Genomic DNA, 20,482 nt, shown 5'->3' on the forward strand with positions numbered 1-20,482 from the left:
ATTAAGATTGAGGCCAAATTAAAAACGCAGATTCCTGGTCCCCAAACCAGCAAGTTTGATTCAGTAGAGGTGGGGGATATTCAGGTATCTGCATTTTAACTAGTACCCAAATGACTCCCATGCAATAGCCCAAAGACCACCTTTGAAATGCTGTTAGGTAAGGGAATACTTTGTCTCGAGGTGCTTTTTTTGTTTGTTTGTTTGGTTGGTTGTTGATTGGTTCTCCTCAGTCCGCCGTGTGGAGAATCAGTCCGCTCATTTCCTAGTCACAATTAGTTTTAAAAGAATGAGGGGAAAAAGGACTTAACAGAGAAATGTTAAACTGCCTAGTTCAGAGTGATGGAGGGAGGGAAAAGGAATGAAGCTGTCACGGGTCAGGGATCGGGGAGGTAAAGGGAAGGAGAAAGCAGAGCAGCAAGCTGTTCTTTTATCATTTAACAAACACCGAGCACTTACTGAACGTCAGCACTTGGGCTAGGTGCTGGAGATTCAAGGTGAACTGGGGCAGCAAAGCCCACCCTCAAGCAGTTTACCGCCACAGTGGGCTGAAGCAAGTTCCAAGGGGCTGTGGGGAAGCAGAAGAGGGGCCCCTCACTCAGGTTTGAAGGACTGGGACAAGGCTTCCAGATTCTGTATGCTCGGGAGCAGGATGAGTAGACCCGGAGGTGGTGTCCGGGAGGGGGCGAAAGGGCTCCACAGCAAATATATTCTATTTAAACTTTTTTTTTCCTATTTACAAAAGTCTTATATCTTTGTTACGAAACAACTTCTTAGCATAGAAAACTGAAAACCTCCTATAATCCTCCCTGCTACTGCTCACCGCCCATCTCTGTGGGAATGCCAGCCAGGAGTTTGGGGACTCAGTGGCGCTTAAGGTTTGTTACCGCCCGGCGAAGGCCGGCATCGGTCCTCCAGCCAGCAGGGGACAGTACAACGCACGCCTAGGGCTGGCGCGCTCTCTCTTCCACACGTCGCTCGCGTGATCGTCAGTGCTACATACTGCGCCTGCGCACGGGCTGAGGCCTTTTCCCCCCCCGGAGCGCTGCTGGGCCTGCTGGTCTGTGGCGAGCCGCGGACGCCGGTCTCTGTTCCGCAGGATGGTGAGTCGATTTCTGGAATCTGGGCTCCGTCTGCACGGGGGTTCCCTGCCCTTGCCCAAACGCCAGTGTAGGGTCCGTCTCGCGCGGCGCAGGGGTTGGATGGTGTTGGATTGTGGGTTCTGCTCTGGTGGGGATGCCGCTCCCAGCGTGGCCTTAATGGCTGCCGCCCGGCGCGCAAGCTTTGGGGGAGGGGTTGACGAAGAAGATCAGGATCTAGGGCGGAGGATTGGGGAGGGGGGATGAGTTTAGTAGACGGGCCGCGGGGATAGTACCGGCTGGTCCGACCGGACACCGGCAGGCGGGGAAGATTGCATGCAGTTGGTGGTCTCAGACTAGCGGGGGGATGCCTGAGTGGAGACGGGCTGCGGCTCCTCGGACCCATCCACACCTGACTGTTCCCATGGTTTTCTCGGGAGAGTGTCGGGTTGGTGGGTCTTTCAGAAGTGCCTTTTAAACTTAGCAGTCAGCCTGGAGGCTGTGACTTCTCTGGGCCCCGAAAGGAAGCTCATTTAGTTGGGTATGTGCCTCTTGTCTCTTTCTCTAGACTGTTGCCGGCAGTTTTTAATGATTTTTGGGATGGGGTGTTGCTTTGGTTAGTGGGGGACAGTGCTGATTTAATCGGGAGTAATTGCTAAATAGGCCCTTGACCAGATGAGTTTCGTGGCAAGGCTTTTTGAAAAACGTGCGTGAACGGTGCGGGAAATACGAGGTTAGGTTTTCAAAATGGGACATACAGTGTTCACAACAAACCGACGATAGGCAAGATTGATTGCTGTCTAGAGCAATGCTTTGGAAAAGCGACTGATGGAAAGTAGAAAAGGTGATTCTTGACCCCCTGTGGTTTGAGAAACTGGACTCTAAAGTGACAGTTGCATGGGTTCACTCTTGAAGTTAAAGGGTTATTTTGTTACACAGTTAACTCAGATGTCAAAAATCCCATTAACAATTTATCAAAGTTTTAATAACCTTTTTTTCTTAAAGGGGTTTGTTAAGGTTGTCAAGAATAAGGCTTACTTCAAGAGATACCAAGTGAAATTTAGAAGAAGACGAGGTATGGTCAGTTACTCGTGTTCACAGTATTAGAAGATCTGCAGTGGAATAGACTTTCTTAAGTTACTTTTTTCTTTCAGAGGGTAAAACTGATTATTATGCCCGGAAACGCTTGGTAATTCAAGATAAAAATAAGTACAACACACCTAAATACAGGATGATAGTTCGTGTAACCAACAGAGATATCATTTGTCAGGTAAGTTATATTCTAAACTTAAGGAATGGATGGTAAACCTCACCCCTAGAAGTCACTGCTAGAGAAGTTGTACTTGGGAAGCAAAACATATGTATGGATTAGAAGGTCCCTCTAGTGCCTGGCATTCTAAAAACATTGAGTAGTACTTTTCCTTTTAGTAGGTCTGAAGTTGGAGCTTGAGTGGGGAGGGTGGTACTGGAAAATACTCTCTTGAAAATCAGCCATGTCTGGCACTCCTGACCAAACTCATTTAATCTCATTTTCTAATGGGGGAAAAGAGGATTAGAGAAAGCTAGGCTACTGTGCTATTTTATAGGGGTAGGAGGATAAATTTGAGGCACACTAGAAGGTTCTTGTACATTGCAGTTCAGTAGAATCATAGAATTTGTCAGGGACTAAATCCTGACGTGTTGTACAGCCTTATGTGCCACATAACCACTCCTCACTGAAGAGGTAGGTAGTTGTGAAGGTTTAATTAGGCTCTTAAGATTGTTTTTATTCCTGCTTATTGTTGGAAGTAAGTTTTGATAAATACGTATGAAGGTTTCTCCCACGTAGAAGACCTCCACAAAGTGGCAGGTTGCTCCTGGAAGCTAGTTTTCTGGGCTTTTACAACTAGAGAAAATTTTCACAGTTAAGATTTGCTGAGTCTTTGCAGGGGGCAGGCACATCTGTTTTCTGGGCAAACTAATTTGTTGGTTGTGAAGACAATGTTCCTTCATACCTAAGTTCAGATAACTAAACACTGTCAGAAACATTGGACTTTGATACGCTTAATTCAAAAGATGTTTGAAGTAATTGGAGATTCCTTTTGACTTTTCACGGTGCCTCTTTAATTCGTTGGCTAATGCAGCTAAGAGGCTTTTCAGTATTATTAGGAACAACAGTCTCTAACTTATTCCAAAGGCATTTCAGTGTTTACTGTCTATATGGTAATTTTAGCTCTATTTGTGACATTATTGTGACAAACATTTACAGAAATAGTTGACCAAGCCACAAACGCATTGAGTGGGGTTAACAAAGATTCTGAGTGTTGTAGATTTGTCTCCAGCTTTTTTTTTTTTTAAGTCCTTTGAAAAAGAAGGTATCTAGGACAAGTATCAAACAGTTGAAATCACAGATGACTAACCTGCTTTTTCTCTTTCAGATTGCTTATGCCCGCATAGAAGGAGATATGATAGTTTGTGCGGCTTATGCTCATGAACTCCCAAAGTACGGTGTGAAGGTTGGCCTGACAAATTATGCTGCAGCATATTGTACCGGCCTGCTGCTGGCCCGCAGGGTATGTAGAAGATAACTTTTTTTTTTTAAGATTTTATTTATTTGAGAGAGAGAGAGACTGAGAGAGAGCATGAGGAGGGGGAGGGTCAGAGGGAGCAGACTCCCTGCCCAGCAGGGAGCCTGATGCGGGACTCGATCCAGGGACTCCAGGATCATGACCTGAGCCGAAGGCCGTCGCTTGACCAACTGAGCCACCCAGGCGCCCTAGAAGATAACTTTAAGTAATATATTTTGGAACCAGCTCATTTTTTGAGTTGTCTGCGAGATAGATGTTGATACATGAGTAAGATACCCTCAGCTGTGGCTTCTGGGAGTACCTGCTGTTGAGCTGTTGCTTACAGGGTCATCAAGGAGGACAGTTTTAAAAATACAGAATTTGAGGGGGTGCCTGGGTGGCTCAGTCGTTAAGTGTCTGCCTTCGGCTCAGGTCACGATCCCAGGGTCGTGGGATCGAGTCCCACGTCAGGTTCCTTGCTCAGCAGGGAGCCCGCTTCTCCCTCTGCCCCTGCTTGTGCTTTCTCTCTGATAAAAATACAGACTTTGAGACAGATCTGTCTGGGGAGGTTTTTCTGTTTTGTTGCCCTGTTGGGTAGATTTAGATCAGTGGAATCTAAACTGAAGAATGATAGCCACCAGCCACATGTGGATATTGAGCACATGAAATGTGGCTGGTGCTGCTGAGGAACTGAATTTTTACCTTAATTTGAATAGCCGTTTCTGGCTAGTTAGTGGCTGCCTTGTTGGACCATGCAGATGTTGGCTACTCAGTAGTATAGATCTTCTGGCTATCAATCAGTGTACATTTAAAATGTAGGCTTTACTCTACGCCCTTGGAATTTATATTTTAACAGGATGTCCAGGTTATTTATATACATGTTAAAGTTTGAGAAACAATGTCTTAAATTTGGCGGGGGAAGGGGGTGGGCAGGCATGGGTATGGGATTCAGTTTTTTAATTATCTTTGCCTCTGGGTGGCAGCATTTCCAGTAATATGCAGAAAGATGAAAATGTGATTTTGCTTTATTTTTGTTTTCTCAGTTACTGATCTTGTTGTGCATTGGAATTGTTAAGCATGCATCATTGTTAGGGACCTATATCTTCACTGATTATAAATATGTTTGAGTGAGGGTGGGGAACAATGTCATATGAGAGCAACATGGTATACAAAGTCACACTGTGGTGAAGCAGTAGCTAGGTGCACTAGCAGAGGATTCACCCTTATTAACATAATGTAGTTGGAGAATAGCGCCATCTCTTATGCCCCGATGCTTCTAAGATTTTAATCAAATTAATCAAAATTACATGTAACATTTAATACTTGGTTCTTGAGTTATTGTAGCCAAATAGGACTGAAAAAATTATGGAGAATAAATTCCTTGAATAGATAATGGTTACATGTTAATGGGTTACTACATAAATCAAGTATGGACATGTAGGAAAGATTCAGAAGCTATAAGACAAAGGTGTGAAACTGAATGTTTGAAGTTTCTTTTTGTAGCATCTTAAAAGTAAATTGGTACAGAGGGATAAGTGGATTTTGAAGGAAAATTTTTCTAGGTATCAGGTCATTAAAGTTGTGACCTGATAACGTTAGAATTGTTTGAATATATTTAGACTGTTTTTTTTGTTATTAGCTCCTCAATAGGTTTGGCATGGACAAGATCTATGAAGGCCAAGTGGAAGTGACTGGAGATGAATACAATGTGGAAAGCATTGATGGTCAACCTGGTGCCTTCACCTGCTATTTGGATGCAGGGCTTGCCAGAACTACTACTGGAAATAAAGTTTTTGGGGCCCTCAAGGGAGCGGTGGATGGAGGCTTGTCTATCCCTCACAGGTAATACCGTATTCAAGGCTTCATTGTTTGGACTCCCAGTATTTCCATTTCTAACTGGTTGGACTATGGAGATTACTGAATGAATCAATTAAATTAAGTAGCTATCCTTGTGTTCCTGCTATATGCTTAGTACTCTGCAAAAGGAACCTGGCAGGGCAGGAAGGAATTGTAATGCGTTTTATAAATGAGTTTGAGGTTGTTCAAGGTTGTGGAGCCAGTAGTGGAAAAGCCAGGGTTGAAACAACTAGCTTTTGTGTTGTGGCTTAGTTTTGGTTAGAAATGAGCAACTCCAGTCCACTCCCCTCCCAGTGTATTTTCTTTTCATTGAGAATGAAAATTGTTTTACTCAGTTATGGAAAACTGTCAACTCTAGAAAAAGAATTTGAGAAAAGGCTTATGAGAGCTTTCAGCTGGAAGTAAGATTATAGACCATTCACATAAGTTAAATAGGTTTTGATTTGGTAGTTCCTTTGGTTTTGAGTTAATTTTTGTTATTGTTGAGTAGATGCATCTTTAAAAAGTGATTAATTAGCTTCTTAGGGATATTTTAGTGGTTGGTAAATCCCTAACAAAAATTTCTTCTGGCTGTAGGTTTTGGGGTTGGGGAGGTTAGCCTTTAAAATGTAACCTAACTGGAACTTCTATAATGGTAGGGCATATTTTTTTGAGGACCTGCAGGTCTCTTGCAAGACACCTATCCGAGGTGGTCTTGAACAAATTACTTTTTCCCATGTGCCCTGAGGCAGCCCTGAGAAAGTCTAGGATTTGGAGGGAGCAGATTTGAAACTCTTTCCTATGTTTATAAGGAGAACTAACTTTAGTGTTGGGCACTTGGTTTTCATGGCTTTAAAGGTGTTTGTAGCATGATTTTCTCTTCCTTCCTGGAATTCAGAGATTAGCTGCTGAATGATGATATCCCACTAACTGAGCGGTCAGTAGTTGGTCCTTTGGTTGCATATGATGCAATTAATTGTTTCAAGACGGGACTGATGGCAGCTACTGAAATGAATTCCTGCTAGTAAACTGATTTTAATCCTTAATACTAAAATATGAAAAACTTTATTTTAGTACCAAACGATTCCCTGGTTATGATTCAGAAAGCAAAGAATTCAATGCAGAAGTACATCGAAAGCACATCATGGGTCAGAATGTTGCAGATTATATGCGTTACCTAATGGAAGAAGACGAAGATGCTTACAAGAAACAATTCTCTCAATACATAAAGAACAACGTAACTCCAGACATGGTAAAAATTTTAACTAAAAATGCCTGTGTTGGTTAATTTATAGAGTCAGGTTTACTACTTGGTTTTTGTGGTTACATTAATAGTTTTTTCTTTTTAAAGATTTTATTTATCCATTTGACAGAGATACCACAAGAGAGGGAACACAAGCAGGGGGAGTGGGAGAGGGAGAAACAGGCTTCCTGCTAAGCAGTGAGCCCAATGCGGGGCTCTATCCCAGGACCCTAGGATCACGACCCGAACTGAAGGCAGGCACTTAACGACTGAGCCACCCAGGCGCCCCACTGAAATTAATAGTTTTATTTCAGGTTAACAGTTAAAAGTTGAACCATGAGTATGTTAACAGGTATAGATAGACTCAGATAAGCTGTTCTTATCTTAAAGTGGAAGGACATGAAATTGGGATACTGGGTGAGGGTAAGTTAAAAGTCAGATAGGGTAATTATAAAGAGCTAGACTTACCAACATGCTTTTAGGAATTTTTAGATAACTGAAGGGTAGCAGGCTTCAAGCATCTAAATCTAAAGCCTTTGGTGGCTTTTACACATTTGGCTGTTCTGAATTTATAGACTTCATTCCTGTGGTCATAGTTAGAATCCTCTATCCTGATAGGAGATGCTAGTTACTAAACTTACTTTGAAGCCGTGTGGAAGAAAGGTTCTTTATAGCAAGTAAGTTCTATGTTCTGAACTTTCTGAATGTCTCAGGTATGCACATGGAGAGTTGTACTGATTAGATCACTAGTTCTGCTTGATGTTGCAAATGGGAATTTAATGTTGGAAATTTTATCAGCCTAAAGTTATATCTTCAAGGCTATTTATTAACACATTGTAGTAATGGAAGATGATAGGCATAGAACACAAAAATAGCACTGGTTTTTATAAAACTTGTATACAACTATGGAGTTGTGGATAAATTGATGTTACATTATCAAATGACTGTTCTGTTAGTGCATAATTTCTATTTTCACACAGCTTTGGTTATGAGAATTTGAGAGCATGAGTGAGTGCGTAGTGGGAGAGGGACAGAGGGTGAGGCTCCACACCAGCATGCGGGGGGGGCCTCAGTCTCAGGACCCTGGGATCATGACCTGAGCCAGAATCAGAGTCAGATGCTTAACTGATTGAGCCACCCAGGCACCCTGTAAAAATTATTTCTATTTTAAGATTTTATTTATATATTTGAGAGCGTGAAAGAGAGCGAGCACAAGCAGGGTGAGCAGCAGGCAGAGGGAGGAGCATGGAGTCCGATGTGGGGCTTGATCCCAGGGCCCTGGGATCACGACCCGAGCGGAAGGCGGACGCTTAACTAAGCCACCCAGGCACCTGTGAAAATTATTTTTAAATAGAGTTGTAATTGGGAAAAGATCCTTTTCTGTTATTTGTATGCTTAGTACACAGTCTAGGGATAATAAACATTTAACTTGAGTTTTTGAGCTAGGAAAAGGGTAATACTACATTAGTTTATATTAGTAATGCAAATGCATGTTAATTTTCAGAAATCCATACTTTTATGTTACTATTGACAATCGCCCTTGTTCCCTCTGGTAAATAGGTCTTTTACTTGTGACTCTAATTCTGCTTGGCCTGCATAGTTTTTCTTCCTAAGACATCTCTTCCTCTGGTAATGTTAACTTGTTCAGAACTTTTCAAATTCTCAAGCTGCTTTCAGATACCAGTTTCCTAATGCTCTCCTGTATATGTGATATATTTATCTGGACCACTCTTAGGCTGATGTACTTTTCCCGGCTAGCTCATTAATTTGATCTTTGGAGGCCTTTTATGCATGCCTGCTGAAATCCTCTGCAGACATCTGACATGTCTCCAAGAGGAAGTGGTCTTTACCTAAACTCATGCTATTAGCTACATACATGGTTGTGTATCCTGTTTGTCTCTTTTGGAAGGAATGGACCGAGTTGCTTAGATTTATTAAATGACTACATTTGAAGTCATCAAATGGATTTGTTAAATACAGTGGAAAGCTATAATAGAATGCTTAACAGAGGTAGAGAAATTAGTTTTCAGGAGGGATTTAGGTAGTTGAGGTCTCCTGCAGTGTTGGCATTATTTTCATTTGCTAAGTTTTACACAAGTAATTTTAGAGTTGGATTACTTAGACTTATTCTTTAGGGGGCTGTAATTGTTCCTAGATTTGGGTAGTGAACATTCAGGTATTTTATAGCTGTTTCATGTCTTGATCATCCATAGAATCAAGTGTCATTTGGAGGAGGTAATTGAAACAATTCGAGAATTTCAGCATTGGTTTTTGATAAGTTTTAGAACAAAATTCTCATTAAGATCTAATTGGATGGTGTTTCGGGGTTTTCTGGGGAAATTGAAACCTTCTGTTTACACAGAAACCTAGTAGTAATAGATACAAGAGGTCCCTGGTGTGCAATGCTGGGAGTAGCATTGAAAGACCTATCAGGTACTGATGGAAAATACAAATCTGGGGTATGTGGGAGAACAAAAATGAATTTATAGCAGTTGCTTTTTGGCCCCATCTAGTCTTCCTTAACATCTTAAATACTTTGTTTTGGCACAAATCCTCACTTGAATAAAAGAATTTAGGTCAGACAGTATTTTAAATGAACATACATGTTTTTACAGAAACCCATGCAAATTTTTGAGTGTGATTGAGTTTTGTGAATAGTGTTAGTTCACATTGCCTCTGGGTTTCTTAGGAAAATGTGGGCTACATGTAGAAATTTAAAGAGATAACCAGGGTTGACCTAGTTTAGTTCCTTTTGACAGTCTGGTTTAGAGACAAAATAGAACAAGTAGTAGAACGCAGTACACATTATATGACTATATAGGGCATGTGAAATGAAACCAAGTACTGTTTGCTTTGCTTTCTTTCAGATGGAGGAGATGTATAAGAAAGCTCATGCTGCTATACGAGAGAATCCAGTTTATGAGAAGAAGCCTAAGAAAGAAGTTAAAAAGAAGAGGTATGCATCTTACTATTGTCTTTTTAAGAGGTTGGGAGGAGTTCCTTGCCTTGTTTCATCTTACTCAGACTCTCAAGTTGTGCAAACTCGATCACTAGCTCTGCATGATGTTGCAGAAGTGAGGGGAACCAGGTTTGCTAAAGTAATTGTGGTGATGGAAATGTGTAAGCCTCAGAAGGTACTTACTGAGCTGACCTGTTCTGTCCCAGTACAGTATAACTACCAGTTATAAAAAGATTTATTTTTTTTAACCAGTTAGTGCATTTTTAAAGTTAGATTAAGATCATAAATGTATATTGGAACTTGGATTGTTTTACCTGATCCCAGAGTCTTTTTCAATCAGAGTTAACTATTTTCTATCCTCTATAGCTGTGCTTTTTAAAAATTACATTTCTCTTAATTTTACTTTGTTTTTTAGGTGGAACCGTCCCAAAATGTCTCTTGCCCAAAAGAAAGATCGGGTAGCTCAGAAGAAGGCAAGCTTCCTTAGAGCTCAGGAGCGGGCTGCTGAGAGCTAATAAACCAAACCACAATTTTCTATGAAGATTTTTCAGTTAAAGACAATAATAAACTTATTCATGAAGCAGCTGTCTGTGTTAAACTCTTATTAATGAAACTGTTGGAAATAACCTGAAATAAAAAAGCAGAGGAGTTGACAGGTTTTTTTCTTTGAGAAACAAGTATAACTTTACATATTGACTCAAAATTCACACCTGCTTCTCAGGCTTCTGTTTTCCCTGACAGGAGTTAATCCCTCCAGTTGTATGATGTGCAGCTCTCCCTAAACAGTGTGGCAAGCAAGAGACCAACCGTCCACTAGGAAATATTTCTTCATTCATTGTAACCAGATGGCTGGTGGGAAGAAAAAGTACCTTCAAAGTACACAATTTTAAAATAAAACTGGTGCTAAATCAATGGCTTTAATTTTTGAGAGAAAGCTGTCCAATGAAGTTCACATAACTAACATTGACTTTACTCAGGTGAAAACTTTGAGCAGAATATATTGAGTCTTCCTTCAGATAAGGTGTTCCATTTTATGGAGATGTTGAGAGATACATGCCAGATCTTAATAAACATGAAAATAACATTAAAAGGGCAAATACTAACTTGCATATCAAGTTTACATGAAAAAAAACTACATGCCTCTTAAGAAATAGCCCTTTGGCCAACAGGAAATACTGTTCAAAAATGGAAAATTGTTATTAAAAAGTTACATGATTTCAGAGTCTGGCTCCTAATGTCCCACTTCCCCATAGCTCAAATTCAGATACATGGATCTGGGTTGGGTTTGATGGCCTTAATGTCAGTTTTAAAGGACTCAGCTCATTGACACTAAGAAGGACCCATCAAATCTAGGATGATGAAAGCTCATCCAGTTTCAGCCTCTTAAAATTGGCAATTACGAGGCTAATAACCACTCAAAACATTCTGAAGCCATATAATGTCTAAATGTTTTAAGTCTATAAATACAACAAACCATGCTATTAACCCAACATCTGTTTATAAAGGAGTAACTTTACCTGCTTTGCAGTCTTAATTTCTGTTAATGTGCGAACTTTACCATGCTAAGACTTTAGTAAATGTATAATTATTTTTTTTAACAGCAGCTTCAATGCAAACAATGTTTCCAGCAATGGTATTTTGGCTAACATCTACAAAATACTCTCACTGTTGATGTTTATGGAATGAGGCTTTTCACAGCATTATTTTAGGTCATTAGTCAAAAGTTACACAGTGAATGTACTGGAAAATCAACCAGGGCTTCTAACAGCAGGAATGAAATCTTTGGACCTGTTCATCCTATACCTCCTGCCATTACTTCAGCAATCAACATGTATCTTAAGATGATGGCTTCTTAAAACCAGGGGGAAGGAGTTTTGTGCAACTGGCAGGGATTTGAATCAGAAGCCTTTTTTTTTTTAATGCTCAAACATTTTCCTTAGAATTGTTAAGTTTCCTATAATTATAGGTCACAATGTCCAAATGAACTAAGAGTCATTTGTATAGGAAATTTTCTTCCACAGTAATGTTTTTAGGTTATTTAGTATCAAAGAATGTTCCATTTCCATTTGATGTGCTGTGACTTTGAGAGCAATACAAGAATAAAGTTGCTTTTCCAATTCTTCACGAATTTCACTTGGAGCACCACGCAGTAGGTAGTCTTTGAGTAACTGACAGGCTTTTGCTAGGTTTGGTTGTATCACTTCTGAAGTACACTTCATTGTACTCTGATCACAGCTAGTTCGACAATCCGTGCCATAAACACAGTCCAAATCAGACTCACAGTGACGATCCTTTATAATTTCTTTCAGGTTTGTCTCTGGCACAATTTTTCTCATGTCCACCATTTTCAAATCATACTTGTCATTATATCCTAGGTTTTTGGCACTAATATCACACATGAGGAAGTTTCCATAGGGGCCGTGGAAAACATCTTCCACAAATTCTAGAAGTCCTATGGCTATTTTAGCCTTTCTAGGCCATGATGGTGTGAACAACTGATCCATGCTTCTTCTGAACCCAGATGGAATAAAAAGTTCAATGACCCATGGAAGGCTTATTCCATAAAGAGAGGTATATTCAACACTTTCCATCACATAGAGATCACCACAGAATCCCATTAATTTGGGGGTATGCTCCTTATCTTGAAGTATCACCATGAGAAGAAATTCATTTAGTTGGAGAAGTGCCCATGCTGACTTTGCTTCCCCCAAGGAAACCTGGCCATCTTTGTCTCCATCAGCCACCGTCAAGATGAGATTAACCAGTTCAGAGAGATTTCCTTGGTCACCCAACTTTGCCTATAAATATAGGTAAGAATTTAGCTAAACATAGAAGGTTTGAAAAATACCTCATATGTAATATACATATTAATTTTATGGGGATTACCATCTTAAGTAATAATCTTGTTCCTGAGTCTCCATAAAGGAACTTAATACATCTCCAAATATTTATGATGCTTACTATGTTGATTAGAAGTAGGTTTTATATAATTGTAGTAAAACCCACTTCATTAAGTATATTTAGGAAATGGGCTGCCCTAGCTCCCATAGCCCCATGGGCCCTGTTGATACAGTTATCCAACACACTAATTATTCTGTCTTATTCATACATTTACTTGCAAAATTGCAGTGTAATGTGCTCATATCCAAAGTTATAATGAGTCAATATTTTTTCCTATTTTCTAATTAACACATTAACAACTATTTTGTTTAAGTTGTATTATTCCAATGATGAAGGTTAAAAAGTATGTCCCTGTGAAGGTTCTTAGGATAAAATAGTCTGAAAATGTAAACTTAAAAGATTTTGAATGAAAATATGACACCAATAAAAAATGAGATTGTTTCCAGAATGGTAAATTTTTTATCTTTTAAAATATTTAATCTTTGAATATTTCTTTAAATTTTTAAAATAATTTGCAATCAGGGTATGTATACTAATTTTAGCCCTTCTCCCACCTTTTAAAAAATGTGTATCGGGTACAGTATCAAACTATAGAGCTGCTCATCTACTTAATGAACTCCCCTTTCATATCTGGACATTTTTAGCTATCATAAATAATGTAAACATCCTCCACACATTTTATTTGAATTTTTTCCTCAAGATGGAGTCCCGGATGTAAGTTAAAGAATAGCAACATTTTTATGGCTTAGGATGAGGTCTTGCCAACTCTTCCAGAAGAATGTACCACTTCACACTAGCAACATGTGAATGGAATACTTACTTTAAAGAGACTATAGACCATTTCTTTGAATTTCTGTACAGTAGTTCCCCTTGTTGGCTTATCAAATAGCACTATTTCTTTCCTTGGTTCCAATTCAGTTCCAAAATCAAGATGAAGTGCTTGTTCCATTTGACATTTCACAACACCTGGTAGATTACCCCAAATCCCTAAATACATCTATGTGAAAAAAGAATGACAAATTACTCTTTAGGCTGAATAGAAAACTTTACCAATGTATTTTTAGTGTCTTCTTCCTCCTACAAAAACAAGTAACAAAATATTGAGATTTAGCTTTTTTATGTAACTTTTAGATTATAAAAGCAATGCATGCCTAAATAAATATATTTTTGACCATGATCAATTTTATTTTTTCCAATTTTTAAATTGTGGTAAAATACTAAAAACATAAAATTTACCATCTTAACCATTTTTAGTGTACAGCTCAATGGTATTACATTCATAATGTTGTGCAGCCATCACTACAATCCTTCTGCAGCACTCTCTTCATCTTGTAAAACTGAAACTCTATACCTATTAAATAATAACTCCCTTTCCCCCTCCCCCCCCAAGCCCCTGGCATCACCATTCTATTCTCTGTCTTTATAATTTTGACTACTGTAAGCATCTCATATAAATGGAACCATACAAAATTTGCCTTTTTGTGACTGGCTTATTTCACTTAGCAAGTGAAACTCAAGATTCACTTAGCAAGTGAATTCAAGATTCATCCGTACAGTAGCATGTGTCAGAATTTCCTTCTTTTTAAAGCTGAATAATAGTCCACTGTATGGATATACCACATTTTGCTTTTCTATTCACCTTCTGATGGACACTTGGATGCTCCCACGTTTTAGCTATTGTGAATAATGCTGACCTGAACTTGGGTGTACAAATATCTTTTGGAGACTCTGCTTTCAATTTTTTTAGGTATGTACCCAGAAGTGAAATTGCTGGATCATAAGAACAGCATATTTTTAATTATTTTGAGGAACTGTTTTCTGCAGTGACTGTGCCATTTTACATTCCCACCAACAGTGCATAAGGGTTCCAATTTCTCTCCATCCTTGTCAACACTTGTAAATTTCCATTTTTTGATAGTAGCCATCCTAATGGTGTGAAGTGGTATCTCACTGTGATTTTGATTTGTATTTCCCTAATGATCAAGTGATGCTGAGCATCTTTTCATGTACTTATTGGCCGTTTGTGTATCTTTTTTTGAGAAATGCCTATTCAAGTCCTTTGCACATTTTTTAATCTGGTAGTTTTTGTTGTTGAGTTTTAGGAGTTCTCTCTCTCTCTCTCTCTCTCCCCCTCTCTCCTTCTCTATTTTTTTTTAGTAAATGTGTGTGGGGCACAAATTCATGACCCTGTGATCAAGAGTTGCATGCTTTACCAACTGAGCCAGCCAGGTGCCCCAGGAGTTCTCTATATATTCTAGATATTAATCCCTATTGGATGTATGATCTGCAAATATTTTCTCTCATTCTGTAGATTTGATATTCTTTTGATGCACAAAATTTTTAAATTTTTATAAAATACAATTTGTCTCTTTTTCTTTTGTTGCTTGTGCCTCTGGTGTCAGAGCCAAGAAATCATTGCCAAATCCAATGTCATGAAGCTTTTACCTGTATTTTTTTCTAAGAGTTTTATGGTTTTAGTTCTTACATTTAAGTCTTTGATCTATTTTGACTTAATTTTTGCATATGGTATTAGGTAAGGGTCCCACTTTGTTCTTTTGTATGTGGATATCCAGTTTTGCTAGCACCGTCTGTTGAAAAGACCATCCTTTCTCTGTCAAATGATCTTACCACTCTTGTCAAAAATCATTTGACCAAATATGTGAGGGCTTATTTCTGGGTTCTCTATTCTATTGATCTATATGTCTGTCTTCATTCCAGTACACACCGTTTTGATTACTGTAGCTTTGTAGTAAGTTTTGAAATCAGGAAATATGAGTCCTTCAGCTCTGTAGTCCTTTTTCATGACTGTTTTGCTATTTGGGGTCCTTTGAGATTCCATATTAATTTTGGGGTGGGTTTTTCTATTTCTGCAAAAAATGTCATCAGGATTTTGATGGGAATTTCACTGAATCTGTAGATCACTTTGGGAAGTATTAACATCTTAACAATACTAAGTCTTCCAATCCATGAACATGTGATGTGTTTCCACTTGTTTATATCTTTAATTTCTTTCAGCAATGCTTTGAAGTTTTCATTGTAAAGTCCTTCACCTCCCTGGTTAAGTTAATTCCTAAGTACTTTATTCTTTTTGATGCTACTGTAAATGGAATGGTTTTCTTTTTTTTTTTTTTAAAGATTTAATTTATTTATTTATGAGAGAGAGAAAGCATGAGCAGGGAGGAGAGGGAGAAGCAGGCTCCCCAAGAGCAGGGAGCCTGATGCGGGGCTTGATTCCAGCACCCTGGGATCATGACCTGAGCCAAAGGCAGACGCTTAACGGACTGAGCCACCCAGGTGCCCCAGAATGGTTTTCTTAATTTTCTTTGTGGATTGTTCATTGTTACTGTATAGAAATACAACTGATTTTTGTGTGTTGACTTTGTTTCCAGCTACTTTGCTGAATTCATTTATTAGCTCTCACAACTTCTTCCTACATAAAAGGTTTTTCTCCCCCCCATAAAAGGTCTTCTACCCCCATTAAAGGTTTTTCTACCTCCCATGATCTACATAAAAGATCATGTCATCTGCAAACAGATATAATTTTACTTTTTTTTTTTTCAAGGATTTTATTTATTTGACAGAGAGAGACACAGTGAGAGAGGGAACACAAGCAGGGGAAGTGGGAGAGGGAGAAGCAGGCTTCCCGCTGAGCAGGGAGCCTGATGCAGGGCTCGATCCCAGGACCCTAGGATCATGACCTGAGCTGAAGGCAGACACTTAACGACTGAGCCACCCAGGTGCCCCTAATTTTACTTTTTCCTTTCTAATTTGGGTGCCTTTTATTTCTCTTTCTTGTCTGATTTGGCTAGAACTTCCAGTATTATGTTGAATACAAGTGGCAAAAGTGGGCATCCTTGCCTTGTTCCTGATTTTAGAGGAAAAGCTTTCAGACTTTAACCATTAAATATATTAGCTATGGGTTTTTCACATGTGGATTTTATTATGTTAAGGTAATTGCCTTCTATTCCTATTTACTGAGTGTTTTTATCATGAAAGTGTACTGAATTTTGTCAAATACTTTTCCTGCATCAACTGAGATGATCCTGTGGGTTTTTTTCCCCTTCATTCTGCTGATCTAGTGTATTAAATTTATTGACTTTTGTATGTCAAACTATTCCAGCATTCCAGGAATAAATCCCATTTGGTCGTGGTGTATGATCTTTTTAATATGCTCAATTTGGTTTGGTAGTATTTTGTTGAGGATTTTGCATCAATGTACACAAAGTCTGCAGATTTCTTTCCTTGTACAAGTGTCTTTATCTGGCTTTGGTATCAGGGTAATGCTGGCCACACAGAATGAGTCAGGAAGTATTCCCTTTTCAATTTTTTGGAAAAGGTGAGAAGGATTTAAATGTTTGGTAGAATTCACCAGTGAAGGCAGGCTCAGGGCTTTTCTTGTTGGGAGACTCTTGATTACTGATTCAATCTCCTTCTAGTTATAGATCTATTCAGATTTTCTATTTCTTGGTAGGTTTTCTATTTCTAGGAATTTGTCCATTTCATCTAGGTTATCTAACTTGTTGGTACACAACTGTTCATAGTACTTTCATATAATCCTTTTTATGTCTATAGAATCAGCAGTAATGTCCCCACTTTATTCCTGATTTTAGTAATTTGAACCTTCTTTTTTTCTTAGACCATCTAGCTAAAGGTTTGTCAATTTTGTTGATCTTTTCCAAGAACCAACTTTTCGTTTCATTGATTTTTCTCTATTGTTTTTCATTTCTCCATTTCATTTATCTCTGCTGTAAACTGTATTATTTATTTCCTTCTGCTAGCTTTGGGTTTAGTTTGTTCTTTTTCAAGTTCCTTAAATTGTAAAGTTAGCTTGTTGATTTGAGATCTTTCTTGTTTGTTAATGTAAGCATTTATAGCTATAAATACATTTTTTAAAGATTTTTATTATTTATTGAGAGAGAGAATGATAGAGAAAGAGCATGAGAGGGAGGAGGGTCAGAGGGAGAAGGAGACCCCCTGCTGAGCAGGGAGCCCTATGCGGGACTCGATCCCGGGACTCCAGGATCATGACCTGAGCCGAAGGCAGTTGCTTAACCAACTGAGCCACCCAGGTGCCCGCTATAAATACAGTTTTTAATAGTCACATTACACAGAAAGATGAAAGGCAAAACTCTTCTGTTTCCATTTCCCTAATCCCATACCCCAGAATTAGTCACTATTAATAAATATAAGATCCATGAGGGAAGTAATCTTATCTATCTTAATCATCACTGAATTCCTAATAACTAAACAGTGTCTGGAATATACTGGGAATAAGGGATTAATAAACATCTGTTGGATGAGTGAATCAAAGCATACAAAATTGAAGTATATAAAATTTCCTAACGCTCTGGTTCAAGAATTCTTTTAATAATGCTTTCATTTAAGGTAAAATTAGAGTGCATTATCATTCTGGAATGTTTATTCATAATGTCCATACCTGATTGTTGGGCTTGGTGGATAAGCATTTCCCAAAGTATAGAGTTTCTGTAACACAAAGGCTATTACATGCAGGCCCATCAATAACTCCAGTCTTGTACTTGTCACACTAAAAACCAGAAAACAAAAAGTAGTTAATAGGAAAATGTTTACAAGAAGAAATATAATAAAGACAATGTAAGGAGATATCAGTATTCTTTAAGATGAAGTTCTATGATGAAAAAGAACTCAGGCTCTGGATTTGGACAGACTTGAATTTGAATCCAAGCTCTGTTCTTACCATCTATATGATGATGGGAGATCTTGCTGGGACTAGGGTGTGCACAGAATTTGGAAGCTATTTTTCCCACTTAACATGGTCTGAAGTGCTATGGTACTGGCTCTGAGATTAGAGGCACTCTTTTAAAAAGTGGTTCTGGTTTTAAAATAAAAAATTAAAGTTTAAAACACCAAAATATTGGGGTGCCTGTGTGGCTCAGTGGGTTAAGCGTCTGCATTCGGCTCAGGTCATGATCCCAGAGTCCTGGGATCGAGTCCCACATCAGGCTCCCTGCTCAGCTGGGAGTCTGCTTCTTCCTCTGCCTCTGATCCTCCCCCTCCACTCATGCTCTGTCTCTCACTATCTCTCTCTCAAACAAATAAATCAAATCTTTTTTAAAAATACCAAAATATTTAAAAATAACAAAATAAAATTACCTCTGTCATCTGGTCATCCTTGAGATTACCCAAAAACAAGAAAATAAGAGAAATAAACACAAAGTCCATCTTTGATAAGGTAGCAAGGTAACCTTAAGGCACAGTTAGTGAGGATGGCCTACCAAATTCAGTGAAAATTACACCAGAGTCCACAGTATGTGGAGATTAAAGACCTGCTGTGACTTCAGTTCTGTGTTGGCACAGCACCAAAGTGGCCGTACACCTGAGGGGTAGAACCATTACCCTGATTTGCAATGAAGATTTAAAGGGGCCCAAGCTGTGGGAACTTCCAAGGACTCTGGCATCATGAAGTAGCAAGACAAGGCAGTGCTGAATGATAAACTCCTTCAAAATGTTATCTATGTTGGAGGCAGTCTGTTAATGAAATGGGTTGAGGGAGAGTATATTATGAGCATCTGCTGGGGAGGTAATACTCGCTAAGCCAATCTGTGTGAGTGATTTTGTCTCTTTGTTTCTCCTTTTTTCTCCTTCTCACACATGACACACATACACACAAACTCTGGGCCACAGCCGCCTCCCTAGCAGCACAATTCACTGCTCCAGTTGCTTCCTACAAATAGCTGGTTGAGGAAGAACGCTTTTCATTCAGTAATGAGTAATGACCAAAGGAAAATAAGATCTATACAGCAAATCCACAAGAAAAAGGAGGAAAGAAAATGAAAAGCTAATGTTACAAAAAGACATTTTCCAGAAAGATGTTGCCACGAAGCAGACCAAACATAATGCTGTGAATTCAAAGGACTTAATGAAACAGCTTAAAAAACAAGACCTCAAAGCGGAAGAACTGATGATGAGATAACAGAAGGAAATGTAAAATAAGCTAGAATTCAGGAAGAAAAGGAAAAAATCCTAGAAATTAAAACCACATTATAAGTGGGGGCAGGGGAAGGAGGCAGACAAAGATGACAACACAGTTAAACTTCAATGAGGGCTGGGTTAAGAAAAGGGAGAAAATGGCAATGGAAATTTAAAAAGAACTAAAAATAATCTGAGACAAAATTATAGATACAGAAGACAAAGGATATCCAGCATGTCCATATGAGGGAGAACAGAACAAGTGGAAATGAAAAAATATTCAAAGTACAATTCAAGGCGACTTCATGTAAGTGAAAAGACACTTTATAGATTGAAAGGACACACAGTGTCCCAAGAAAACTGACAGAATGACCCTTGTGACCTATCCCATTGAATTTTACTAGACTTCAAAAATAAATAATCCTTTGAGCGTTCAGGCAAAAAGATCAAGGCACCTTTAAAAGGAAATAAATCAGACTGGCCTCAGATTTCTCCATGGCCGTATCAGTGGTAGATAATGGTGCAATGCCAGCAAAGTCTTTGAGAAAGGAAGTGTGACTTGCCTGGATCCTAATTTTTCATTTGTTAAAGGGGATATGAAAAATACTTGACTTATAGCATAATTATGAAGGGGGCACCTGGCTGGCTCAGTTGGTAGAGCACATGACTCTTGATCTCAGGGTTGTGAGTTCAAGCCCCATGCTGGGCATAGAGCTTCCGTAAAAAAAAAAAAAAAAAAAAAACCATAAATAATAAAATTATAGCATTATTATGAGGTAAAATGATATAATAATGAGTGCAGATCACCTGTGATTTTAATAAGTGCTCAATAGGAGGTACTATTGTTTTACATAGCTAAACTTTCAAGTAAAAGGCATCAAATGTTTCTGAACATATAAGGATTAGAAAACAGAACTCCCGTTAGTGTCTTTTTTTTTTTTTAAGATTTTATTTATTTATTTGAGAGAGAGAG

At 38.8% G+C, this 20,482-nt stretch overlaps 2 protein-coding genes and 2 non-coding genes across 7 annotated transcripts in view; 3 read left to right on the forward strand and 1 right to left on the reverse strand.

Moving 5' to 3' along the window:
• Positions 1-722: 722 nt before the first annotated feature.
• On the forward strand, positions 723-10,243 carry RPL5 (ribosomal protein L5). Of its 2 annotated transcripts, none has more exons than XM_044914562.1 (8): positions 723-1,100; positions 2,082-2,151; positions 2,231-2,346; positions 3,494-3,628; positions 5,262-5,464; positions 6,533-6,710; positions 9,569-9,643; positions 10,134-10,243. In XM_044914562.1, the coding sequence occupies exons 1-8, from the start codon at positions 1,098-1,100 to the stop codon at positions 10,173-10,175; spliced, it is 822 nt and encodes a 273-aa protein (XP_044770497.1). In that variant the 5' UTR covers positions 723-1,097; the 3' UTR covers positions 10,176-10,243. The 2 variants fall into 2 exon arrangements, with proteins under 2 accessions (XP_044770497.1, XP_021545776.1); XM_021690101.2 differs by having other exon boundaries at positions 1,002-1,100; positions 9,569-9,657; positions 10,076-10,243.
• On the forward strand, positions 6,366-6,461 carry LOC123324729. The gene has a single exon (XR_006539998.1). It is a non-coding gene; the product is annotated as a small nucleolar RNA SNORD21 (small nucleolar RNA).
• On the forward strand, positions 9,737-9,873 carry LOC123324743. Its single transcript, XR_006540010.1, has one exon. It is a non-coding gene; the product is annotated as a small nucleolar RNA SNORA66 (small nucleolar RNA).
• Positions 10,244-11,152: 909 nt separating the features above from the next.
• The window catches only part of DIPK1A (divergent protein kinase domain 1A), a 125,229-nt gene continuing 115,899 nt past the window's right edge, over positions 11,153-20,482 (reverse strand). For 2 of the 3 annotated variants that reach the window (XM_021690099.2, XM_021690100.2), the window contains 3 exons: positions 17,999-18,106; positions 13,382-13,558; positions 11,153-12,458 (listed from right to left, as the gene is read on the reverse strand). In XM_021690099.2, the coding sequence (XP_021545774.1) occupies positions 11,646-12,458; positions 13,382-13,558; positions 17,999-18,106 (1,098 nt within the window). In that variant the 3' untranslated portion in view covers positions 11,153-11,645. The remainder of the gene's footprint in view (positions 12,459-13,381; positions 13,559-17,998; positions 18,107-20,482) is intronic. The other variant, XM_044914561.1, reaches the window with a different exon arrangement.

This window comes from Neomonachus schauinslandi, chromosome 4, assembly GCF_002201575.2.
Source record: "Neomonachus schauinslandi chromosome 4, ASM220157v2, whole genome shotgun sequence".
NCBI lineage: Eukaryota > Metazoa > Chordata > Mammalia > Carnivora > Phocidae > Neomonachus > Neomonachus schauinslandi.